The following is a 26,604-nucleotide window of genomic DNA, read 5'->3' on the forward strand; positions in this document are numbered from 1 at the left end:
ACAACCTGTGTACAAGGAAAATAACCGAGCCTCCCTCTCCCCCACACAAACACTCAATCTCATTGCACTCTGTGTGCTTGTCGCACAACACACCAACCCTGAAAGTCAGTTGCACTATATTATTTTCCGTCCAGCAGCCTAACAGCCCACGGACAGAAACTGTTTTTTAACCTGTTGGTATTTCTATATCTCCTGCCCGAGGGTAGAATATTAAAGGTTGTATAAGGTTGCAAGCTTTCACTTCCTGCAGTTCAGAGCTAAGGTGATGGAGCAGATGGAGCAAAGCCACAGCCTGAGACATTGGGCGGGGTGCCAGAGGTCAGAGTTTACTTATCAGTAAAGATGATAGATTCAGTTTGCATTTCAAGGAGAACTCACCAAATTTGCACTTTCCAAAGAATACATTAGGTGGAGTGCACCTTGCTTTGAAATTTGCCCTCCTCCAAGGGGGCAATGCAGTTCCATATTTGAGTGATGGGTACAAGAATGCATAGGATGTTTAGCACAAAGTGTGCATACAAATGCATATATCAGTGAAGACAACAAACAGAAGCCCTTTATATCTGGGGAAATGGTTTTGCAAAAATGTACAATTCGGGGAGATTTGTTCTAAAGTGCTGGTGAATTTTTGAGGCCTATTTTAAAAAAAAACACCTGAAGGGAAGTTAGGATTGGAAAGAGAAACGGACAGATTCACACATCCCTCCAAAAGGACCGGTCCTTTTGCTGGGCATAGCAAGGGTGTCCATGGGTCCTCCTTCGGCCAGAGGACAGTCCTCTGTTGGAAGACATCCTCTACTGGAGTGGGGCGCAACAGCCCTCTCTGTCCGATGAAATCCCTAATGGAGAATGAATCACGAGCGACAGTGGGTCTTTCTTTTGGGAAAACAGGTTGCAAACAAACTTTATTATAATAGAGGTAAACAAGGAGTTTTGGTTCTACTTCCACAGAAATGTAACAAACTGAGGTTATTCACAGCGCAGTCCTGTTGTTTTTTATTAAAACGTATACTGCCTCAAGTTATAGGCTGCATGCTGTTCAGGCTTAAGGTCAATTTCTTGTACACATTTTCCATAGATCAGACTTCTCCACACACACTTCAGGAACGTAGGATTTTAACTGGACTGTTTCCTTACAGACTCCCCAAATCCTCCTTGGCCTCGGAATCACTGAAGTGTAGGTGGGTCCCCACAAGGCAACAGCAAGAACGTTTATTGAACTACATAACTGGGAAACAGGGGCAAAGCAACTGCTTATATACATTCCTGGAAGCCTGGGCCACTCCCACTCCCAACATGATTGGCTGTCTAAACTTTCGAGCTGCGAATCATGACTCCGAGTTCAAGGGCCAATGGCAGAGGCCCAAATTCTCAAATGTTCTGTGATTGGACATCATTTATCGAATCAGAACACAGGCGCTCAGAATCCTTAGACCAGACTCAAGCTCAGACAAACACTGACCACTGAATACATAACAATCCCTACTGCCCTTTCCTGTCAGAGTACAGTGGTACCTCTGGTTGTGAACGGGATCCATTCCGGAGACCCGTTTGCAACCTGAAAAGAACGTAACATGTGTCTGCATTTGTGTGGGTTGCAATTTGCTGCTTCTGCGCATGCGTGTGACGTCATTTTGCGTGTCTGCGCATGCACAAGCGGCGAAACCCGGAAGTAACCTGTTCCGTTACTTCTGGATCGCCGCGGGACGCAACCTGAAGCAAACGTAACATGAGGTATGACTGTATTCCCTCTGAGGATCCTTTTTCCTGTGAACACCGTGTGGGACTGTGTCTTGACTATTTTTTAAAGGCGTTCTGCAATTCAGAACCTGAGAGCATATACTCTCGGTTCTCCTCAGCTCTACCACCTGTCAGAACGAACTCTCCTGACAGAAATCCCCGTCACAGACCCCTTGAATCGCTCTCATACAGTCTCTCACTCCCCTTGTTATGTACTGAGTTGAATAGGATCCAAAATGCAGCAGTCTGATTGGTCCTAGAACAATAGGATTCAGAATGCAGCAGTCTGATTGGTCCTAGAACAATAGGATTCAGAATGCAGCAGTCTGATTGGTCCACAGGAGCCACCCAATCCAGCTCCAGGTGGAAGTGAATCCGCAACCTGATTGGCCTACAGGAGAATCCCAGAATTAGCCAATGACGTGGGGCCCATTGTGTAAATAATGTATATAAAGCAGCCATTCTGGGGGAACTTCCATTCCTCCTCACCACTATGAGCTGAATGAAGAGCATGAAATCCACTCTCGACCCCTCCAACTGCCTCCCTTGGAATCAGGAGCTCTTGCTAGTTAACTGTTTGCTGGCGGGGGGAACACACTCGGTGACTCAACCTGCTCAGTAAACAAACTTTTCTGTTGGGGGCGTCAAAGTCAATTTCAAAGATTAAAGAACCTTAAGAAGGGAAGGGGGGGGGGAGGGAGAGGCTTGAAATGGCTGGCCCACCATTACTGTCAAGACAAGATGGGGGAGAATCTTAAAAGTTTGGAAGGAGGAAAGACAAGTTACCTTGGCTAATAGGAGCAGTTCAAGATATTAAAGGTAAAGGTAAAGGGACCCCTGACCATTAGGTCCAGTCTGGGGTTGCGGCGCTCATGTCGCTTTATTGGCCGAGGGAGCCGGCGTACAGCTTCCGGGTCATGTGGCCAGCATGACTAAGCCGCTTCTGGCGAACCAGAGCAGCGCACGGAAACGCCGTTTACCTTCCCACCGGAGCGGTACCTATTTATCTACTTGCACTTTGACGTGCTTTCGAACTGCTAGGTTCAAGATATTAGGAGCATCTATAACAGAAGGCGCGGGTGGCGCTGTGGGCTAAAGCCTCAGCGCCTAGGGCTTGCCGATCGAAAGGTCGGTGGTTCGAATCCCCGCGGCGGGGTGCGCTCCCGTCGTTCGGTCCCAGCGCCTGCCAACCTAGCAGTTCGAAAGCACTCTCGGGTGCAAGTAGATAAATAGGGACCGCTTACTAGCGGGAAGGTAAACGGCGTTTCCGTGTGCGGCTCTGGCTCGCCAGAGCAGCTTCGTCACGCTGGCCACGTGACCCGGAAGTGTCTTTGGACAGCGCTGGCCCCCGGCCTCTTTGAGTGAGATGGGTGCACAACCCTAGAGTCTGTCAAGACTGGCCCGTACGGGCAGGGGTACCTTTACCTTTACCTTATAACAGAAGGCACAGGAAAGAACCAGCCTGGGTGAAAGCAGGAAAGTTTAGGCAGAGCCCAAAAAGAGTGAGAACAAGACAATGAAAAGAAACAATGGAAGAGGAGAAACCGTTGGGGCCAGAGAGAAAGCACTCTTAAAAAGTGAGGACTGGAGACTTGAAACCGGTGTGGAGGTTGAACCTCTGCCATAAGCCTTGGAACTGGCTTGATGACAGCACCATTGCACATTTCCTGTTGCCAGCAGCAGTTGTGAAACTCCCCAGGGTGGGGTCCGGTGAAGGGAGGAATCTGGGTGCCACTAATGATGGTTTGCAGCTGTCCAAGTGTCCAAAGGTCTGTCTGGGTTTGGTCTTATAAGTCACAGAGCTTCCTGAAATCTCGCCCTGAAACAGCTCCGCTCCATTTGCAGCAATGTGGCTCTCCGGACTGGCTCTCTGCCTGGGGCTGGCATTCACCGGTGCCATCATCCCAGGTAATGTGGCAGGGTTGTGAGGCTTGCGTCTGCCCATCATCCACTCTACTGGGTTGGTACCAGAGCTTAAGGAGATGGACATGACCAGGGTGCTGAAAGATTAGGGTGTTCAGGGTCTCCTGGGGTGTCCTCAGAATGGGCAGGTTGGATGTATCAAGAGAGATCTCCACCTGGGATTTGTGAGGAAAGTTGCCCGACTTGAATTATTGCCTGGTGTGTACTGCGAAGTTCAGGGGCGCTAAGCGACTTTGGAGTGGGTCTCTTTTGTTGCAGCTCCCACCTGCTATGAAAACCCCTGGAACATGACTCAAAGTCATTGAAATACATCAGGGTGGATTCTCCATCCTTGGAGGTTTTTAAGCAGAGGTTGGATGGCCATCTCTCACGGATGCTTTAGCTATGATTCCTGCATCGCAGGGGGTTGAACACTGAGGTCCAGCTCCGAGGGGCTAGTGGCAGTTCCCTCCCTGCAAGAAGTGAGGTTACAGGGAACCAGGCAGAGGGCCTTCTCGGTGGTGGCGCCCGCCCTGTGGAACGCCCTCCCATCAGATGTCAAGGAAATAAACAACTATCTGAATTTTAGAAGAAATCTGAAGGCAGTCCTGTTTAGGGAAGTTTTTAATGTTTGATGTTTTATTGTGTTTTTAAAATTCTGTTGGGAGCTACCTAGAGTAGCTGGGGAAACCCCGCCAGATGGATGGGGTTGTAGTAGTAGTAGTAGTAATAATAATAATAATAATAATAATAATAATAATAATCAGTTATTATTATTAGATGACCCTCTGGGTCCCAAGTCTACAATCCTGATTCAATGCACTTATGTGATCACTGTATACAGATCAGCATATTTCACCCCTTCCGATAGAACATAAAGGGTTCTCCATTCTGTTTTCTTATTAAAGTGTTCTTCCATCAGTTCCCTTCCCCAATCAGTATGTGCAATGTGGAACTGTCTTTCATGTCGTTTATCTGGTCATTCATTAATAGTAGTGATACACTTGGCTTCTCTCCAATACATTGCATATCAAGTTCCACTAGTCAAGGGTTTACAGATAAATAATTTCTTTATAAGATACTGGGGTATTCTGCTGAATGTCTGTCAAAAAGAGGATGGGCTCTAAAATTGAAGCAACAAGGTGTTTATCTATTGTAACTTGCATTTTCAACTTCAAACCAATATGTCTGTGTTACTGAGCACATCTATGGGAGCATAGGGGAAAAACATATTTTAGTTTAAACATTTCCATACTGCCCTCCAGTTGAGAAAGTCTCAGGGCAGTGTGCCAAAATGATAATAATAGTGAAGATATTAACACTGCAAAATAAAACTGCGGAAGTACCTATTAAAATTGGGGGAGGGGACATGCTTGAACTAATGGTTCTGACTCAGAACAAGGCAACTTCCTATGTGTAAAAATACGTCTCTCTAATTACTACGCACAGCTAAATCAGCTTATGTTTCTACCTTTCTGTCTAAGAGTTCTTACTTTGGAATTATGCTCCCAGCCACAGAAATAACTGAGACAATTGCACATTCCTTCCTTGCTTTCTCCTGCCTCCCATCCCCTCAGGTGTTTTGGATTTTGAATTGTAAGCTCCTTGGGGCAGGGGCCTCTTGTACTCTGCACCTTGTAAGTGTCATGTGCACTGATTTCACTGGATAAGTGATAAAGAAAGCCAATTAAATTTCACTCTCTATAATCATCCTAAAATAGACACTTGTTTTGGCTGCCAGGAAAAACATATGGAGTGTAATAAAATTTATCAAGGTTCAATCGTGATTGCCTGGATGAATCGGTCCAAAGTCTACGGTCCCATTTGGAGCAGGTGTTTGAAGTTGAAATAAGCAAGTTCTATACCTGGAGCAAGTTCTCCGTTCACTGTGTTTGTTTTTAGTATTTGGTTGAAAGAAAAATGTAGGTATGGTAAAATAAAAAGGAGAATTCCCTGGTTGCCTAGAACAAGGCTTGGGGCAAGTACCCTTTGGTGAGAGAGCCCCAGTAGAAATTTAAAATCACAAAACAGGCAGCAAAGTAAAACGTGGAAATATAGGCTGCTCGACCTTTAAAATATCCCCTTCTAAAGTTGCTTCCAAAGTTCCTCTTCCCTTAGCATAGAAAGAGACCACACATTTGGTAAGTTAAAAATGGTTTACTTACAAACTCTTCAAAGGTCAGATTCATGTGCTTTTCCATACAGCAGCAAGAAAAGGCAGGCAGTATAGCTTTGGTTCCAAAATGGTAAATGTTTCTCAATTATTTGTACAGAAACACAAAGATGGCTTGCTGAAGCCACACAGTCGAAGCTTGGAGCATCCAGCTTAGACCTCTTTACTGGTAGGGTTTGTATGGTGGAAGAGTAGGAAGTGGGAGAACAGAGTTTGGTAAACCAAGGTGAGGGGAAGCGATCAAGCTAAGACTGGCAGGACAGCTTACTTTATGGTCTTAACCCCTTCATGCAATAATGAGACTTGAGCATGTTGGTTATATGAGGCTGATTTATCCCACACACTGTTCATCCCTGGTTCTCCAGGCCTCAGCACTCCTCATTTTCTGGGGATTTGATATGCAATCTCTCCCTCACCAGTTATTTGCAGGTTGCATTTGCTTACTAAGATTGCTTCCAGGCTGCCGGTATTTTGCAGGAGGAATACGAGCACATACTAGACATTAAGGTCTGTGCAGTTAAAGTGGCTCTGCTTTCCTAGGGCAACAAATCCACTTTTTAAACAACAACAAACTTTGTGCAGTTTGGAAACCGACAAGCAAGCAGGTATGCTGAAAAGTGTGTGGTCAACAAACGTTGATCCAGTTCTGGGCACCACAGTTTAAGAATGATATTGACAATCTGGAATGTGTGCAGAGGAGAGCAACCAAGATGATCAGGGATCTGGAAATCAAGCCATATGAGGAGCAGTTGAGGGAACTGGGTATGTTTTGTCTGGATATGAGGAGTCTGAGAGGAGATATGATAGCCATCTTCAAATATCTAAAGGGCTGTCACATGGAAGATGGAGCAAGCTTGTTTCTGCGGCTCCAGAGGATAGGACCCCACCAATGGATTTAAATTGCAAAGAGGAGATTTCGACTAAACATCAGGAAGAACTTTCTGACAGTAAGAGCTGCTTGACAGTGGAACAGACCCCCCTTGGAAGGTGGTGGACTCTCCTTTGGAGATTTTAAGTAGATGTTGGATGACCATCTTTTGTGGTGATCTAGCTGAGATTACTGCATTGCAGGGGGTTGGACTAGATGACCCTCAGGAATCCCCTCCAATTCTATGATTCTATACTTCTATGAATGGGAAGGTGTATATCCTCCCTGCAGACAGATCAATACTAACCAATCTATCCTTCATGTAGGCTTTGTGGAAGCAGATCAGGATGAAGTTCAATAAACCAGTCATCTGGAGGAGCCATAAGAAAGGTTTGCACTGCCTGTTTGCCAACCCTAATTCCTGGTTGTTGTTTTCTGTTCCTCAAGCTCAAGAGGAGAAGCCCTCCTTCTGGAACCAGCAGGCTCTCAAGGCCATTGAGCAAGCCCTGAGCCTCCGTCCCCGGCACTACAAAGCTAAGAACCTCATCCTGTTCCTGGGAGATGGTAAGTGGGCGAAACGCTTGGGTTGCGCTCCCCTGTCTGTGTAACATGAGCGAGAATAAATTCTTCTCTCTGTGCATGCAGAACTAAGCGCACAAAGAACAATGTCAGCCCCAGTGTACAACCAAGTCAGCACCCCCAAGACGAGGCTTCCCCAACCTGATGCTTTGCTGATGTTGTTGGGCTCCAAAATGCCTGGAGGGCATCAGGTTGGGAACAGTGGTGTAGCATGGGTTGCCAGATCCCGGGGCAACACAGAAGGAGGGAAACAGACAGAGTACGCTTCCGCATTCAACTGCCTAATGCAGTGATTGTCAAACTTGGCCCTCCAGCTGTTTTGGGACTACATTTCCCATCATCCCTGACCACTGGTCCTGTTAGCTAGGGATGATGGGAAATGTAGTCCCAAAACAGCTGGAGGGCCAAGTTTGGCTATCACTGGCCTAATGGCTTCTGTGTCACCCAGGAGATCATAGCCACAGAGATAAGAAAAGAAAAATCATTCCGTTGTCTGGAGAGGTTACTTCCTGGTTCTAGGAGAAGCTGTTTTCAACGGAGCCCAGTGACAGAAACACACAGCTGTTTTGAGACAGCACCATGTGTTGGGATTTTGCGCCCCTAACAATTTTGTGCCCAGGGCAACTGCCCCGTGGCCTCCCCCCACATGTTACGCCACTGGTTGGGAAGGCTGCATAGTCAAACAAGCTCCTTTCCCGGAGCCTTGCATTTCCAAGAACCAGCCCCAAGGATGCAGAAGCTTGCTTTCCTCTCCAGGTTGTGTTTGATGCTGATAAACCGATTTGGACAGGAGTCCTGTATCAAGGGAAACGCTATCGGTGCATTAATGGCTCTCATTAACTGGCATTAAATGTTCAGAAGGTGTGTGCCATAATGATTTGCTGGTCATGCTGTCAATAGTCTTCTTTGGACTCTTGACGTGCACAATTCAGGGAAACTCTGGTTCCAAAGTCAGGAAGGAAACAATTCCGGAGGCTGCGAAGATTATGGGAACTGATGGTTATGCAAATTAAGTGAGATAAATTAATAACGTAAGAAGATCAGGCCAAAGTCCCACCTATTTCAACAATCATTTCTCACAGTGGCCAACCTATGGCAAGCAGGCCATGAGTGCAATGTCAATGTGTCACTCTTTTTTTATAATAATATTTTTTATTAATTTTCAAGTACAATCCAATAATAGCCTCATTATAACAATACCAAAGTATAATACAATTACTAATACCAATCATTCAAATACCGAATTATATAATTTAGCTGCCGCCACCCCCACCCCGCATGCTAGAATCGATAGTTTGATTATTTTCTTTATTTCTGCATTCCAAAATCTTATTAATTTCAATTTCATATCGGTCAAAGTAATAATCTCTTATAGAACAACTGCAATATTAATATCTTCTATTCGTACTGACACATTAAGTGATTTATAGAACTACCAGTGAGGCACTCTAACTATAAGCTTGTTCTTCCTGTGTGTGGCAATTATTCTGTCCGTGGTGTTTCTTCCTGTCCTTGTAAAATGTTATGTCTATCTTTTCCTGTTTGTTGCTGTTATCTGTCATGCCTTGGGCGGAGCTGATATCCCATTATCGCCTCAGAAATTTCTCCGTTGCTCTGTCCCGTGCTTTGTTGTTTTGCAACTTTAACAACAGCTGCAAAAAATCACTCTGTCCCAATAAATAGCCTGTCACTCATGTTCCCCAGCTTTGTTTCCCGTGAATTTGCTAAGGAGAGCCTGCAGGCCAAAGTCCCATCTAGTACAGTATCTTGTTCTCACTATGGTCAGCCACGCACTCCAATGGGGAGCCTGCAGCAGTGGCGTAGCGTGGGTTGTCAGCACCCGGGGCAAGGCAAGTAATTTGCCCCCCCCCCTGCTGCACTGTCCCTCCCCCAGATAGTCCCTCGCTCTCTCTCCGCACCGCACCGCACGCCTGGCACCCTCCCCTCCACAGTGGGCGGCGACCCGGCGGCTCGGATCGGATTCGCACAGCCAGCACTGCAGTGAGAGAGAGTGAGTGAGCCAGGTAGGGGCAGAGAGCTGCAAGTGCGAGCGAGCGCCCCCCCCCCCAGATGTTGTGCCCAGTGCGGCCGCCCCCCCTGCACCCCCCACGCTACGCCACTGGCCTGCAGTCAGAACCTGAGTGCAACCTCTTTGCCTCTGGTCAAAAACTGGGGTGCAAGCAGTGGTGGACCTACATTTAGGGCCTCCTAAACTGTCACAGGGGCCCCTTCACAGCCAGCAATGAGCTCTGGCTAACCTCTGTCATCTTCTTCAATTGGTTTGTTCCATGACAGATCTCCACAAATTTTCCACGAGTTTGCGTTTTGGGGATCCACCTGAGGGCTTGAGTGGACTCCTCGTTATTCCTCTTTGTTACGACCTCTGTTTAAAAGGGGAGGGATGCATCAGCTGCAGTGGAACAACCAACTTAAATGCAACACTCCACCTTTACAACAGCTGTGCTTCTGACTCTCAAACCTTGGGATTGTTGAAATATATACCAAAAAAAAAATTAATCAATTTGAGTCATGCAACTCAAATTGGGGACTCAGCTATGTAAAAAAACAAAAACAAAAAAACCCCAGCATTTTGAATGTGTTATAAATATGAAACAGCAGGTGGCAATGAAGAGCACAAAAAAAAAAAAATTCTTTGTGATTTTCCATAGTGGTTTTTTCCTTTTGTTATAACGGTTTAATTTCTGGCATATTTATAGCATTTTATTCCTGTGTATAGATCCACCCTGGGTCTACTAAACCCCACTTTTTAAAGCAATGTAGACTAAAGCCGTTTCTGGGGGCCTCTGGGATTGGGGGCCTTGGGGTATACGCTTCGTTAGTTTCATAGATGATCCAAAACACCAATCCTTCTTTCAAACCATCTTTCCTTCTGCTGCCTTAAACTGGGTTATTTTTTGTTTTGGTGAAGTCAGGGAGTGTGAAATACCCTATTTTTCACTCCATAAGACGCACCTGACCGTAAGACACACCTAGTTTTTAGAGGAGGAAAACAAGAAAAAAATAAATATTCTGAACAAAACAGTGGATGTATGATTTTTGTGGTTCATGCTGTGGCCACACACATGTGATCTGATGGTGAATTTGGGTGACCCAATGCAAAAATCCTGAGGATCCATGTGGATCTGTGCTTTGTAACCACGTTTTTGCGCCATTGTGGCCCCAGGAAACAGTGGGTGCGTGATTTTTTGGGTGCAGGCTGTAGCCATGGACATGCTATGTGATCTGATGGTGAATTTGGGGTGACCCAATGTAAAAATCCTGAGGATCCATGGGCCTCCCCCCTCCCAGGCAGCCTCCTCTAGGTCCCTTATCCCTCTTCCGATCCCACCAATCAGCTGTTTCCTTTCAACACTCCCTTCCCTCTTGTTTGCCTTAGTGTCAGTTTTTTGCTCCTCCTTTTCTTCTAATTTCTCTCCTTATTGCTTTAGTCTTCCTGCTTCCCTCCTTTGCAAGTTTGCTGTCTTTACCTCCCCCCGCCCAGGCAGCCTCCTTTATCTCTAGCATCCCTTATCTCTCTCCCCAATTCATGCTTTTCGCCCCTGGGCAATTTGGCTCCAGGGACCACGCATTCTCTCCATAAGACACACAGACATTTCCCCATACTTCTTAGGAAGAAAAAAGTGTGTCTTATGGAGCGAAAAATACAGTAGACGTCGTTTCTCTGGGAGGAAACTGCTCTGGGAACACTGTGGCTTGAAAGGCATAAGAGGTGTTTGTGTCAGGATCCTGTGGGTTGCAAACCTTCTCACTCTGTCTCCCTGTCAGGCATGGGCCTCCCCACCATCACCGCCACCCGCATCCTGAAGGGAGAGATGATGAACCAGCTGAGCCCCCAGATGCCTCTGGCGATGGACGCCTTCCCTTACGTGGCTCTTTCCAAGGTGCCTTTCATCTGCTCTTGTCCCTGCGGTTCCAGGGGCGGGGGGGGGAATGGCTTTCCAGGAATCGTGCCTTCCTTTCCGCTGAGAAGGTTCTTTTTCTCTACTTGAGGCCAATCAGGCAGTAATTCAGCAGGTGAAGCCTGTACTGACTGCACTTCTTTGGGCGAGGCTCGTAGCTCAAGCTCACACCTTGCATGCATGCAACTGCCAAGTGCAGTCTTAACATAGCTGTCAACTTACAGATTTGAAAATAAGGGACCAGCAGCCTTGAAAATAAGGGAACAGGAGCCAAAATAAGGGATTTTCCCAGCACAGGTATGTTCAACTTCTGAGCCAAAGGCAGAAAGCCCAGCCAGCAGTCAAACAAAGCCTCAAGCGGTTGTTCCCACAGCACAGCAACCCGGCAAAGGGGATGCAGTAAGGAAAACCACCGTCACCTCTCCGCTGGGAAGCGCTGAGCAAAGGCGAGTCCCCAGGCAACGCAGCCGATTTGATCGGCACAAGGCATGCAAGCTCCACCCCCAGTCGTTCTTAGACTCCTAATTGGGTGAGCAACGCAGCCAAGCAACACAGTTGGAGCCTCCCTCCTCCCTGGCCGGCAGGGAGGGAGGGAGAGGAGCTGCTTGCTTTGAAACCCGGGAAATTTAAGGGACATCATCAATAAGGGACAGCAGCGGGACACGGCGCTGGGATAAGGGACTTTCCCGCCAAATAAGGGACGGTTGACAGCTATGAGCCTTAAGCAAGTTGGTTTGGGGAGCATTGCTGGAAGAGGCGGCAGAGAGCCAGTAAAGGGCCTGTGGCAGCTATATCACATTTTCCCATTCATTGGGCATGGAAAAACGTTACATGATTGAATTTTCACCTGCTGTCAAGTGTTGTCTGCAATGACTGGTAACCTCTCTCCAGGGGTTGAGAGAGGGGTTCTTTACTGGAGATGCTGAGGATGGAAGCTGGGACCTTCCTCCTCCTGCAAAGCAGATTCTCTGTCACTGAGCTACAGCCTTAGTCAAGGTGTGGTTGAGGAACCACAGAGAACCCACCATCAATGCAGGTTTGGCAAGTGTGGGAGACATTTCCCTTGGGTGTTCAAGTGCGGAGACTCACATCCAATTCCTAATTAGATTGTATTCAGTAATGCATTACCAGACAGAGTCCTAAGAGTCTGCCAGAGCTTACCAGTGCACACCCACTATACAGTGGTACCTCGGGTTAAGTACTTAATTCGTTCCGGAGGTCCATTCTTAACCTGAAACTGTTCTTAACCTGAAGCACCACTTTAGCTAATGGGGCCTCCTGCTGCTGCTGATGCGCTGCCAGAGCATGATTTCTGTTCTTATCCTGAAGCAAAGTTCTTAACCTGAAGCAGTATTTCTGGGTTAGCGGAGTCTGTAACCTGAAGCGTATGTAACCTGAAGCATATGTAACCCGAGGTACCACTGGTAGTGGAAAATAATGTCACCTTGGCTGTCTCATCCTCTTCCAACCACCTTACGGACACCCCATCACCCCACAATTTCTCATCCTGCCACAGTCCTTGGAAAAACTTACTCAATCCACTTTTTCAAACTCTACATGCAAAGTCCTCTATGCACCTTATCTCAGTTGTTTTTCACTTTGATGGTCAGCTGTTAGCTTCCAGCCATGTGGTTTTGCCATGTTCTTGCGTACGTGACACTGTTTTCACTGACAGAAATGTTGCAATAAATTTTCTCACGTCCTGTTCACGGGCTGCGGGAAACGGCTGCCTATTGTTCCCTTACCCCAACAGTAGGGCCGGCCTCCCAACAGCTCAGTGGAGGGTGTGAGAGGGTAGCCTTTAAGCTTCTCCTTTGGTTTTGGCAGACGTACAACGTGGACCGGCAAGTGCCCGACAGTGCTGGCACCGCCACCGCCTACCTCTGTGGGGTGAAGGGCAACTACAAAACTATTGGGCTGAACGCCGCTGCCCGGGTTAGCCAGTGTAACACAACAGCTGGCAACGAAGTCGTGTCTGTGATGCAGAGAGCCCGTGCAGCTGGTAAGATGGAGGGCACAGATGGAGAAACATAGTCTCATTCGCACGAGGGGTGGGATTTAAAGCACTTTTATTTCCTCACAAATAACTCTGGGAACTGTAGTTACTAGTGGGCGCTGGGAGTAAACTACAGTTCCCAGGATTCTTTGGGGGAAGCCATGTGCCTTCAATGTATGTTGTGTCCAACACCCGGCCTGCTAGGTCTTCTTGATGCTTTAAGAGAAATGTTTTGAGTCAGGATAAGGCCCCTGGGTCAGAGCCCTCTTGGGTCTGGAGGTGGAGCAGAGCAGTTTGTGGCAGATCTATTTGCCCAAGACGTAGAGCTAAAAAGAACATCAGAGGAAGTGGGGTTCAGGGGTTGATGGAATCAATTTGCCAGCCCATGGTGGTTGGCAACCATTTTTGTAGCCATCTGGGTGGTTTGTCTGACGAAAGCTCTCCGATACTTGTAAGGAGTCACAACACCTCCAGGCCACCAGGGGGCAGCACCCCAACACTTGGTTACAGAAATGTTTTTTTGTGTGTGCCCCCCCCCCAACTTAAGGTAAAGGGTAAAGGGACCCCTGACCATTAGGTCCAGTTGTGACCAACTCTGGGGTTGCTTTGTTGTCCAAGGGAGCCGGCGTACAGCTTCCGAGTCATGTGGCCAGCATGACTAAGCTGCTTCTGGCGAACCAGAGCAGCGCACGGAAACGCCGTTTACCTTCCAGCCAGAGTGGTACCTATTTATCTACTTGCACTTTGATGTGTTTTCAAACTGCTAGGTTGGCAGGAGCAGGGACCGAGCAACGGGAGCTCACCCTGTTGCGCGGATTCGAACCACCGACCTTCTGATCGGCAAGCCCTAGGCTCTGTGATTTAACCCACAGCGCCACCCGCGTCCCTCCCCCCCCAACTTAGTTACGTCTTATTGGGCTCAGGGTTTGCCCTCACACTTGCAAACCCTTAATCCCAGAGATGTAGATGGTAAGCATGGTCCTTTCATACTTAGGGGAGGCACTCAGTACATGCCCAGAAGCATTGTCTTCTCCTTCCTCCAAGTTTCTTATCAGAGATGAAACCCCAGTTCAATCTCTTGCCTGGCCCAGACAGTCCCTCTTGCAGACAATCTCTCTCTCTCTCTGTGCCCAATTTCAGGAAAGTCTGTGGGGATTGTGACCACCACGCGAGTCCAGCATGCATCGCCCTCCGGGAATTATGCCCACGTGGTGAACCGGAACTGGTACTCGGATGCCGACATGCCCGCCTCAGCAATTTCAGAAGGCTGCAAGGACATCGCTCAGCAGCTTGTTAAAAACGTCAACCTGACGGTGGGTTGTGGAGACGGGCAGCAAACCTCCACCTTTCTGGGCTTGCAATCCACTCCTGCCCTCTCTGTTCTGTTATCCTGCTTAGGGTAAGCTGTGGGGCAGCTTTTGCCAACCTGGTGTCCTCTCCCCACTTGCGACTCCCTGCAGCTGTAACACTGCATTCTTCCTTCCTGCCTGGGCGTCTCCCTCTTCTCATCACGCTTCCAAGCTGACCACACATTCTGAACTTACATTTTGTACTTTTGTAACTTAGATAGTGCGGGACGCGGGTGGCACTGTGGGTAAAAGCCTCAGCGCCTAGGGCTTGCTGATTGAAAGGTCGGCGGTTCGAATCCCCGCGGCAGGGTGCGCTCCCGTTGCTCGGTCCCAGCGCCTGCCAACCTAGCAGTTCGAAAGCACCCCCGGGGGCAAGTAGATAAATAGGGACCGCTTACTAGTGGGAAGGTAAACGGCGTTCCGTGTGCGGCTCTGGCTCGCCAGAGCAGCTTCGTCACGCTGGCCACGTGACCCGGAAGTGTCTCCAGACAGCGCTGGCCCCCGGCTTCTTGAGTGAGATGGGCGCACAACCCTAGAGTCTGTCAAGACTGGCCTGTACGGGCAGGGGTACCTTTACCTTTTTAACTTAGATAGTAGTTATAAACCTGCCCCTCCAATTTTCTGCCATAACTGCTGCTTCAAGGCTTAGATTATGTAAGTAAATACTACTTTTACTTCTTCACAAAGCAATGCTGTTTTAAAGGGGAGACACCAGGGAAACCCACCCTTTCTTAAAAAAGCATCCTGGATTTTTGCTTCCAGAAGGTTAAATCAACCTTGTTTTAGCTTCCATGTTTAAGCTGCAAAACATGGTATTCTGTTGATCTCACCTACTCGAGCAAGGAAGGATAATAACTATATCATATATCCTCTCCAAGTGCCTGTGTAAATCCATTCCTGCAGCGCACCTCTTGAGGTGTCCTTGCCCTGGGTCCCTTCAGACCAGGGAAATCTCGTGCCAAGATGGCTCCCCCTGAGTGCTTGCTTTCGCTTGTGTGCACATTCACACAACCCTTCGTACGGTGTGTGACTTTCTTGACAGGTGATCCTGGGCGGCGGTCGGAAGTACATGACTCCAGCGGGCACTCAGGACCCCGAGTACAGCACCAACTCCAGCAAGGGCATTCGCCTGGATGGCAAGAACCTCATCACAGAGTGGCTTAACTCCTCGCCGGTAAGTTTATCGCACCAAAATGCTTTTGCTTTCAGAATTGTGGACTTGACACGAGGATGGTGTAATAAACAGAAATCTGCCCTTATTCCCTTATGGGGGACACAAGAGCCCTTATAGAGTCCTTCGTAGGTTCTCCATCAGTTGGAGAAAAGAACAGAGGCCAACCAGAGAATATTGAGAAGCAAAGCAGCTCGTAAGCCTGATCTTTATTGATCTGTTGCAACAGGGTGCTCCCCTCACACGCAGGAAAGGAGGAGGACCTCGAACAAAGGTGTGCCCGCTCTTATATAGACATTTTAAATTGCCTGCCTTGGAGTCCAAGACCACCCCCAGAAACATCATACCTACATCACAGAAGGGGTGTAGCTCAAGACCACCCCCCAGACACATCATACCTACATCACAGAAAGGGCGGTCTACAGCAGAAATCTGAGTGCGTTGTTTACCTCCTGTCATTGTTTATCTCCTGTCTGGCGGGTTACCTGTTAATGTTTACCCTCGGGAGCCTGGCCAGTCCTTTGTAGTGACAAATACCCAGTCCTGAGCCAGGACACAGGCTCACCCCATTCATACACAGATATACCCTCAAGACAGGTTTTGTGAAGGAAAAGACAATGGGGAGGCTTTTCCATTTTCCTTTGACCTTGCAGAGAAAACATTTGGTCAGATTGGGAGCCAAAATGGCTCCAGGACTGCCCTCCTGCGCCGCTTCAGACATGTGGTTCACATATTTATGTACATGTTCGCTTGGTACATTTATGAACATTTATTATATATATAAGACCTTAATTTATTTATTTCAATGGGAAGCAGGTGTGTACGTGTTGTGCAACATCATTTGCAATGTACTTTGGCTGGGCACACATTGTACACCTCTGGAGCACGTTCCCCCTCGCAAAGATTTTCGGGCACCATAGCGTTACAATTCTCAGCAGCCCTTATGAAACTGCAGCTCATGCAATTCTTTGAAGGGTAAAATGTCTCTGATGTTTTAGCTGAGATTCCTACATTGCAGGGGGCGGGACTAGATGACCCTCAAGGTCCCTTCCAACTATGATTCTATGAGATAAGAGGTCAATGCTGGTTGTGTCCAAAGGGGGTTTTGTTATTTAGTCTGTGGGTCTCATTGGGCCACACAGCCAGCCATCAGGGGAGGGACTGCAGCTCAGAAGAAGATTTGTGCTCATGCTTAAATTCAAAAGATGCCGCGTTCAAATCTTGGCACCTCCAGTTAAGAGGAGCACATGACAGAGAGCTCTTTCTGCTTCAGCGTTTGGAGAGCGGCTGCCAGTCACGTGGGGAGAATTTCCTTTTGTGGGTTCAAGTATGGAAGCTCACACCCAATTCCCAACTAGTCAGACTTTATTCAGCAATGCATTTCTGGGCGGAGTTCTAACATTCTGCGAGAGCTTGGAATGCTCTCTGTGGAGGAAAAATATCTGTGTAGGAAAGAGCCAGTGTGGTGTAGTGGTTAAGAGCGGTAGTCTCGTAATCTGGGGAACCGGGTTCGCTTCCCCGCTCCTCCACATGCAGCTGTTGGGTGACCTTGGGCCAGTCACACTTCTCTGAAGTCTCTCAGCCCCACTCACCTCACAGAGTGTTTGTTGTGGGGGAGGAAGGGAAAGGAGAATGTGAGCCGCTTTGAGACTCCTTCGGGTAGTGATAAAGCGGGATATCAAATCCAAATATGCAATCTTTGCTATTTCATTCTCTCCCCATCCACCTTCTGCCACCCCGTCATCCCACAATCTCTTATCCAACCACAATCCTTGGAAACACTTACTCAGCTCAATCTTTTTTTACTGTATGCGCAGAGCTCTCCTTGTGCCATATCTGGAGTTGTTTTTCACTTCAACAGCCAGCCGTTAGGGAACTCCAAAAGTGGCTCTTTCCAGTCTTCTGGTCAGGTCATGTTTCTGCATACGTGATGCTGGCCTCACTAATAATGGGTTTAACAAAAATCCCACCTCACAGAGGGGACAGTATTGGAGTAGACAGGCAAATATTCTCCAAAAGGAAAAACATTTTAATCTGTGATGGATATGGCAAGCTACGTTGGGCCTGAGAGGCGTGGAAAATATCCCCTCAATTCTTTGTGTTTCTTCCTAGGGCACCAAGTATGTCTGGAACCGAACACAGCTGCTGAGTGCTGCAGACGACCCAGCTGTGAGCCGCCTCATGGGTAACGGGTTCAAATCCCCATTTGCCTCCCAGTTTCTTCATCCATGGTGTCTTAGGCAGCTTTCAGCTTTAAAGCACATTATTTCCCTCAAAGGGTTATGGGCAATGTAGTTCACCCCTCGCAGAGTGACAATTCCCAGCAACCCTTAACAAACTACAGTGCCCAGAATTCTTTGAGAAAAAGAATATGCTTTGAATGTGCTTCAGAAGCACACACAGCCTTATTCAGCCCTGTCTTGAAATGCATATCACTCACCACTCTTCCCTGTTGCAGCGATTAGAAGCATTTTTCTCAGAATGCATTTAAGACCGGTTTATACGCAGAGGAGAATCAAGCAGAAATCCTGAACCCAACCGCTTTGGGCTGCAGATTTCCCTGTGTCTCTCTTCATGTGTGAATGTTTCCTCATGTGGGGAGTGAGGGAAGCCCCACGACATGTGTGAAATTCCAGGAGTGAGGGTTTTGTGGCACAGCCTTCAGACCAGCACCTCTCTCCTCTCACCAGTCCCACTGCACCCAAAATGGTGCCTTCTAGGAAAAGCTGTAACCCTGGGGTGGGAAGCCATTTTCAGCCCCAGAGACAAGCTGCTGGGTCCTGTCAATCACCTGACAGCACAACAACTTCAGAGCTCCTGAGGGCTCCTTTGCAGCCATCTCTTTACCTGCCCCACACCTGGCTTCACATATGATGCCCAGATGGATATGGCTTGGAGAAAACAGCCTCACAGGTCAAAACAGGACCCTGGATAGTTCTTATTTAAGCCAAGAGGCCGGAGGTTGCCCACCTCTGCTGTAGCACTTGGTTCTGCCAGATTGTGTGAACTGTGGCTTGGAGAGGGCTAGGAACTCATTCTTTCTTCTGACAAATCCTCTGTCTTGGGCTGGTTGGATGCAGAGGAATAGTGGGAGAAACCAGCTAGGGAATCCCCAGGGGAAGAAGACTCAGAACCCGGGGAGTGGTGGTGGGATGAGAATGAGTGGACAGACGGAGAAGAGGGAGAGGACTGGGAAGAGGAGGTGTCGGAAGCTGAAGAGGTAACAGGGCTCAGTGAGCTGGGAGAGTCTGTGGCAGAGAGAAGTCTAGAATCAGAGGCAGAGGCTGAAGCAGGAGAGGCCAAGAGGCGGAGATGAGTCAGGCTGCTAAAGGGTCCCAGGTGTCTCCTACTTGTCCTGTGACAAGCTCTCCTCTTGCCTGGTCTCTCAGAACTAGGAGCATAGCTGTCAACTGTCCCTTATTTGGTGGGAAAGTCCCTTATCCCAGCGCTGTGATATAGCTGCCACAGGCCCTTTACTGGCTCTCTGCCGCCTCTTCCAGCAATGCTCCCCAAACCAACTTGCTTAAGACTCATAGCTGTCAACCGTCCCTTATTTGTTGGGAAAGTCCCTTATCCCAGCGCCGTGTCCCGCTGCTGTCCCTTACTGATGATGTCCCTTAAATTTCCCGGGTTTCAAAGGAAGCAGCTCCTCTCCCTCCCTCCCTGCCAGCCAGGGAGGCTCCAGCTGTGTTGCTTGGCTGTGTTGCTCACCCAATAAGGAGTCTAAGAACGACTGGGGGGGTGGAGCTTGCATGCCTTGTGCCGATCAAATCGGCCTCGTTGCCTGGGGACTCGGCTTTGCTCAGCGCTTCCCAGCGGAGATGTGACGGTGGTTTCCCTTGCTGCATCCCCTTTGCTGGGTTGCTGCGCTGTGGGAACCACTGCTTGAGGCTTCGTTTGGCTGCTGGCTGGGCTTCCTGCCTTTGGCTTGGAGGGGCTCAGAAGTTGAACATACCTGTGCTGGGAAAACCCCTTATTTTGGCTGCTGGTCCCTTATTTTCGAGGCTGCTGTTCCCTTATTTTCAAATCTGTAAGTTGACAGCTATGACTAGGAGAGGCATGAAAAGGGCAGAGGAGAAAATAACGTCACACAGGTGACGTCTCAGATTGCTTAGGGAAAACCCTGGAGAGGGCTTAGACAACGGTAGGAAGGCAGGAGCCTTCAGTCTCGGCAACTGCTTCAGACCCACGGGGATGAGCTGCTGTGCTCATTAGGCCTGACACTCAGCCAAGTCTGCAGAGATCATGTTATTGCTAATAAAGACATAACTCCAGCTTTGAATGGTGTGATATACTGCCAGCTGACTCCTGGACATCCTCTCACCCGACACGCCTCAAAGCAGTCCTTTCTCCCATGATGCACTTAGAACAGGCTGTTGTTCTCTCTGTTATCCCCAGGCCTCTTTGAACCCGGCGACATGAAATACGAGCTGGTCCGCAACAATCAGACCGACCCATCTCTGGCGGAGATGACTGAGGTGGCCTTAAAGATCCTCAGCCGCAACCCCAAGGGATTCTACCTCTTTGTTGAAGATAAGTTGGGGCATCTTCTGGGCTGCGTTGACCAGGGTTTGGGTGGAAGGCAGAGTGGGATCTTGTTGTTAAAAATTTGCAAACAGCCCAATGAAAGGGGGATCCATTAACTGGGATGGTTGCAGGTGATCTCTCTCCTTCTAAGTTGCCCTTTTCTCCGCACGAGGCAAGATTGACCTGGGACACCACAACGGCATTGCCAAGCAGGCTCTCACTGAGGCAGTGGAGTTCGACAAAGCTGTCCAGCGGGCAGGGGAGCTCACGCAAGAAGCCGACACCTTGACTGTGGTGACAGCTGACCATTCCCACGTCTTTGGCTTTGGTGGCTACACGCTGAGAGGCTCCTCCATCTTCGGTATGGGGCTGGCGAGGAACCCGTCGGTTCTGGTTCTGGTGGGCTCAGCTGGAAGTGTGTGTGGGGGGGGAAGGGCTGTAGATCAGGGTTAGAGCACCTGCCTTGAATGTAGAAGGTCCTGTGGGGAAGCCCATTCTGAAGCCCTGGAGGAAGCCCATTCTGAAGCCCTGGAGAGCCGCTGCCTGCCAGTGCAGACAGTGCAGGGCTATATGGACCATTGGCCTGACTTAGGATTGTAGAATTGGAAGGGACCCTGAGAGTCATCTAGTCCAGCCCTCTGCAATGGGGATATCTTAGCTAAAGCATCCACAACAGATGATCATCTAAGCTCTGCTTTAAAACCTCAAAGGAAACAGAGCCCACAACCTCCCAAGGGAGTCTGTTCCACTCTTGGTCCACTCCTCATGTCAGAAAGTTCTTCCTGATGTTTAGTCGGAATCTCCTTTCTTGTAACTTGAAGGCCCTTGGTTCAAGTCCTACCCTCCAGAGCAGGAGAAAACAAGCTTGTTCCCTCTTCCATGTGACAGCCCTTGAGATATTTGAAGATGGCTCTCAGATCTCCTCTCAGCCTTCTCTTTTCCAGGCTAAACATAAGGCAGCTGTCTATTTTCCAAAGGTCTTCAGAACTGTGCTCCAAACCACAGCTGCTGGAAGAATATGGTGGTAACAATGCAGTGAGGATGCACAGCCTCTTGGGCTGCGTCCAGAAAGGGCCATGGCTTAGAGAGCAAAGCCTGTGTTTCGCCTGCCAAAGGTCCCAGGTTCAATACCTGGCATCCCCAGTTAGGAAAAAAAAAAAAGATGTTTTCTAGTAGAGTTGAGAAATACTTCTGCTGTAGATCTTGGAGAGCCTCTGCTGCTCAGAGTATTGAACTAGATGAACTAACAGGCTGAGTGGCCCTCCAGGGATAAAAGCATAGAATCATCAAGTTGGAAGGGACCCCTGAGGGTCATCTAGCCCAACCCGTGCAATGCAGGAATCTTTGCTAAAGCATCCATGACAGACGGCCACCCAACCTCTGCTTTAAAACCTCCAGGGAAGGAGAGTCCACAAGCTCTGGCCCTCGTCACCACCCTCTCCTTGCATCATGCCTTTCAGTGGCTTTGCTTCACACCATGGGTGTTTTTGCCTGACTGGGATGTGCCCTTGAACTTAGACCATGCCTCTTGCTTGTCTGGATGGGGGTTAGGGAGGGGTGTGTGCGAGTGTGTGTAGAAAGCAGCCTCCCACACAAAGGCAGAATGGGCATGCCCTGCTCCGCCCACTTTTGCCCTTGGCCCCGCCCCCACTGGAATTCGGCCCTTGGGAGCTTGCCCAGAAAGGAAACTGGCCCTTGGCTTGGAAAGAAGATTCCTCACTGTCCACTACTCTCCCTCCACAGGCTTGGCCCCTGCATTAGCAGCAGACATGAAGGCGTACACATCCATCGTGTATGGGAACGGGCCGGGCTACCAGATCACCAGCCAGGGCCGCCCCAATTTGACCGAAGAAGAGAGCGGTAAGAGGGAATGCTGAATTGGTGAGGCCTGGGGAGGGGGAGGCTGGACAGGGTGTGTGGTCAACATTCAAGGCTAGTTTGACTCTATGGCAGGGATTCCAAGGCCACAGCAGACGTCACCCAAGGGTGTTAATTGATACGGCGGTAGTTGTGGTGTTTAACCCTCCCTATGCCATTTTCCGGGATGTGGGTGGCGCTGTGGGTTAAACCACAGAGCCTAGGACTTGCCGATCAGAAGGTCGGCGGTTCGAATCCCTGCAACGGAGTGAGCTCCCGTTGCTCGGTCCCTGCTCCTGCCAACCTAGCAGTTCGAAAGGACGTCAAAGTGCAAGTAGATAAATAGGTACCGCTCCGGTGGGAAGGTAAACGGCGTTTCCGTGCGCTACTCTGGTTCACCAGAAATGGCTTAGTCCTGCTGGCCACATGACCTGGAAGCTGTACCCGGGCTCCCTCGGCCAATAAAGCAAGATGAGCGCTGCAACCTCAGAGTCGGCCACAACTGGACCCAATGGTCAGGGGTCCCTTTACCTTTACCTTTATGCCATTTTCCAGATCTGAAGTTCAAACGCCTCCACCCACTTATTGTTGCACCAATCCACATTAAACGCTTAACCCTCCACTCCATACTTGCTTTAAAGTAATACCCACACATCCCCCAAAACTAAGGGAGATCCTGTTACTGATCTTCCACATTATGTGTGGCCTGGACCCTAAACCTGTCCAGTGTCCTTCGCAGTCGTAGGCAGTAATGCTTCTGAAAACCAGTTGCTGGAAACCACAGGTTTCCACCAGGCATCTGGTTGGCCTCTGTGAAGGGCCCTTGGCCTGATCCAGCACCCTCTTCTTATGTTCTTCCATTCCTCTCCGTAGAGCGTGACGACTACCACCAGCAAGCTGCGGTGCCCCTTGACTCGGAAACCCATGGGGGCGAGGACGTGGCCATCTTGGCAAAGGGCCCCATGGCTCACCTATTCCATGGGGTGCAGGAGCAGACATTTGTTGCCCATGTCATGGCATACGCTGCTGGCATAGAACCATACCAGGGGAATGGCTTGGACTTTGACTCTGCCAGCTTGACAAAACCCACCTTGGTGACTCTTCTCTTGGCCTCCTTGCTCCTTTGGGCCTGTTGATCCTCCCCTGGACATCAACTCGGGGATACATCTCTCTCCTCTTTCTCTCCTCTGGACAGCGCTTCCAACTCTGATGCCACATAGAATGCACCCTCAAGAGCTTTGCTTCTTAAGCTAAACAAGTGTTCTCCATCCTGCTGAAGGCTGAATCAATGAATGTCTTCCATCTTGTTCCACCAAAAGTGGGGCTGGCAGTTCCAGTCATGGTGTGAACATGCAGGAGCACATGCAGGAAACATGAATTCCACTTCGGACACCAGTGTTGCACACTACCCCCCAATCTCTGAGCAGTGTGAGATTCCAGTGATTCCAGGTGCTTAGGAGATGGAATGAGGAACAGTGGAGATTGTGGTGCCTCAAAAGAGGGTGACATGCTCAACTTCAGACCTGAGAGCTGCTCTCCTACCTAGACCTGAATGGTGGGTGGTAGTGCACCAAAAGCATGCTGCCATGAATGCCACAGGGAGACCATGCCCAGCTTCTAGAATGCCAAGCAATGCTCAAACCCTGCAGTGCCCAAATCCTCCGTTTCTCGTAATCATTGTTACTAGCATTGATAGGTAGAGGCTGGAGGAGAGAGAGAGAGAGTGTGTGTGTGTGTGTGTGTTGTGCAGTATGAAAGGAGAGGTTCCTTGGGCAGCTGACAGGCTCCTTCCCATCAGCTGATTCTTCACTCCATGCCAGTCATCATGGAGATGTGACGTGATGCTTCCTAACCCAACCATCACACTTCCACCTGGATTTGCCATGTCTGACTGGGAATGGTCTCTTAAATAACCACCTGTGCTCCAGATCAGGACTGCAAGGGAGCTGCCAGGGACCATAATGAGGAGGGCTGCACTGAGGAAAATGGTGGGAGCTACCCTCTTGGTGTGGTGTAGTGGTTAAGAGTGGTGGACTCGTAATCTGGTGAACTGGGTTCGATTCCCCGCTCCTCCACATGCAGCTGCTGGGTGACCTTGGGCTAGTCACACTTCGCTGAAGTCTCTCAGCCCCACTCACCTCACAGAGTGTTTGTTGTGGGGGAGGAAGGGAAAGGAGATTGTGAGATGCTTTGAGACTCCTTCAGGTAGTGATAAAGTGGGATATCAAATCCAAACTCTACTTCTTCTTCTTCTCTCCCCTTGATCCTGAATCTTCCCAGGAGCAGGAGGACAGTATAGATTTGGAACAGTGGTTTGCAGAGGGGCTTAGTTCAGAAGGCAGAAGCTGGGAAATACTGGATGGGGAACAGCTAGCAGAAGAAACACTAGAAGAGAGGGAGTCAACAGATTCACGGTCTCTGGATAGTATCCACCCCCTTCCCCCAAAGTCCTGGAGAGCTCAGAAAGTGTCAGAACAGAAAACACAGAGGCTCCAAGCTCAGATTACAAGATGTAGAAGTGATGTAGATTAATAGGGACGGATCAGGGAGTGAACTTAATTGGGAGCACCACCATTCTAGTCAGATGCTTTTTTTTGTCCCTTGCTGTGTTTATTAAAGAAACTAACTGGTAAGAACTCTCTTTTGTTTGATCTGCTCATTTATGGCCACGGGGGGAGGAAGCGGATTCCCTGAAGCCTGACAGGAGCACAGAGATCGGCTGTTTTGGTTTCTGATTGGCTGCGCCTCCATCTTGGAATTCTTCCTCCCAGAGAATCTGAGCCCAAGCATCTTCTGGAAGTGACATAAGTGATAAGGCTCTCCGTGGCCACTAACCTCAATGGCTGTGTTCTGTCTCCACTGTTGGAGGGAGCAATTTTTTGCATACAAGTTGCTGGAAACTAGAGGAGGGGAGAGTGCTATTGGGCTGATCCTGTGTACAGACCTGATCCTGTGTGCTCTTCTGATGTTCCTAAGCAAGACATTTTAATTCAATTCTGCTAATTCATTAAATTAAATTAAAGGATGAGGTAGCATAGATAGCAGGTTGGTGTCTCCTCCAAGCCCTTGGGAAAGGGATGGTTGCAAGAAGCCCAATGAATAAATCACATCCCTTTGCCCATGCAGACAAAACAGCTCTGGCCTTTTAATTCGACATGATCAGCAGCAGAAAAATACAGCGCAACATTTTCTGTACAAAGAGCCACTTAGCCCTACAGCCCAGACAGCGCCACCTGCTGGCTAGGAGTGTGTGTGGAGGGTTTGGGAGGTTGGGGCGGGGCGGCGGGGGGCGGTTGGCCACACAGCTGACCATGCCAGCCTGCCTCCAGACTCTCACTATTTTGCAGACAGGAGTCGATCGCATATCGGCAAATTCAGGTTGCATTTGGGCTGGCCTCCTTCCGCAATGAATCTGTCCCCATCCAAAAAAATATTTGACCTTTTTTTGCAGCAAGGGGAAATGTGCTGGAAAGTATGGGATAGCAATCGCTTGACGCGATCCTGTATAACCTCCCCGCAAACAGATCAAAATAAAGGCTCGACGGAACGGGGGTGCCGTATAACCTCCCTGCAATTTTTGTGTAGGCAGATCAGGATGAGTGCTTGCCTAGAAAAGACCCTGGTTCTCCCCCCTCCCCAAATGTCTACCATACATGCCCTGCATTCCCTGGTGTGCTTTTGCTCAGGGGAGAAGGGGGCAGGTGGCGCATGGCATGCCAGGGTGGGCAGCCTGGGGCATGTGGGTGTCCCTGAGCCACAGCTGCCCCTTGCCAGGCCTCTGCCCATTTTAGAGAAGGCCCTGATCAATATTTCCAGCACCCAAGGAGAGTCTGGGAATGAGATGGGCTTGAGAGGAGATCTGGAGCTTTGAGGGGAAATTAGGAGGCGCCTTGGTTTGGCCCCGTCCGCCATCTTGTTTTGTTTTGTTTTGCCAGATCTGGTTGGAGAAACAGGCCTCATGTTTGCCACCTCCATCTGGCTCGGCCTGACCCAGCTGTATTGTCCTCTCTTGGGCGGCCTTGCCTGAGTTTGGCAGTTCCTCTCCCAACAAGCAGCAACACAGGTGCGCACAGAGGTCTGTGTGAGGTCTTGGGGAGAAGAGAGCCCAATTTCTGCAGGGGTCGGTCCATCCCCACCTCCCAAAATAATGGCCCTGGTCTGTCGGTGTGCATGTTGGTCCCTGAGAATGGGGCCAGCTCGGAGCAACAGGGTGTGTTTGTGGTTGTGTGTGTGTTTTCCCCTCATTTTTCTCTGTCCAGCCGGTGGGCAACGAGGTTTAGAGTGGTGGCGACTGAGCCCAGCGAGCATTTCGGCAAACGCCAGGGGTGGGTTGGAGCGGGCGGCTCTTTCACCAGACGGAGCATTTGTGAGCTGGGTTCATGGGCGAGTTCTTGGGGCAGTGGAAGACCCGGCCGAACTCCTCGAACTGCGAGACGCTGCCCAGGACCCTACAGGGGAGAGGGAAAGAAGAGAGGAATAACGCAACGGCAGCCACGAAAGCCTGAGGAGGATTGTTGTATCA

General features: G+C 49.3%; 2 protein-coding genes across 2 annotated transcripts in view; one reads left to right on the forward strand and one right to left on the reverse strand.

Annotated features, from left to right (window-relative positions):
• The first annotated feature begins 3,213 nt into the window (after window positions 1–3,213).
• LOC310678358 (intestinal-type alkaline phosphatase-like) lies at window positions 3,214–24,718 on the forward strand. Its single transcript, XM_083442251.1, has 11 exons — window positions 3,214–3,648; window positions 7,131–7,247; window positions 11,049–11,164; window positions 13,010–13,184; window positions 14,319–14,491; window positions 15,570–15,701; window positions 17,811–17,883; window positions 20,097–20,231; window positions 20,395–20,586; window positions 21,969–22,085; window positions 22,956–24,718. The coding sequence occupies exons 1-11, from the start codon at window positions 3,588–3,590 to the stop codon at window positions 23,216–23,218; spliced, it is 1,554 nt and encodes a 517-aa protein (XP_083298377.1). The 5' UTR covers window positions 3,214–3,587; the 3' UTR covers window positions 23,219–24,718.
• The window catches only part of ECEL1 (endothelin converting enzyme like 1), a 45,918-nt gene continuing 43,984 nt past the window's right edge, over window positions 24,671–26,604 (reverse strand). The window contains exon 17 of the mRNA XM_083442486.1: window positions 24,671–26,530. Within this exon, the coding sequence (XP_083298612.1) occupies window positions 26,431–26,530 (100 nt within the window). The 3' untranslated portion in view covers window positions 24,671–26,430. The remainder of the gene's footprint in view (window positions 26,531–26,604) is intronic.

This window comes from Podarcis tiliguerta (genome assembly GCF_965153285.1).
Source record: "Podarcis tiliguerta genome assembly, chromosome: 5".
NCBI classification, from domain to species: domain Eukaryota; kingdom Metazoa; phylum Chordata; class Lepidosauria; order Squamata; family Lacertidae; genus Podarcis; species Podarcis tiliguerta.

Bases quoted from the DNA above. Each gene is read 5' to 3' on its own strand.
- LOC310678358 (XM_083442251.1), top strand. From the start codon at position 3,588: ATGTGGCTCTCCGGACTGGCTCTCTGCCTGGGGCTGGCATTCACCGGT. The intron at 15,702-17,810 runs GTAAGTTTATCG...GTTTCTTCCTAG, and splicing joins AGTGGCTTAACTCCTCGCCG to GGCACCAAGTATGTCTGGAA. The intron at 17,884-20,096 runs GTAACGGGTTCA...TGTTATCCCCAG, and splicing joins AGCTGTGAGCCGCCTCATGG to GCCTCTTTGAACCCGGCGAC.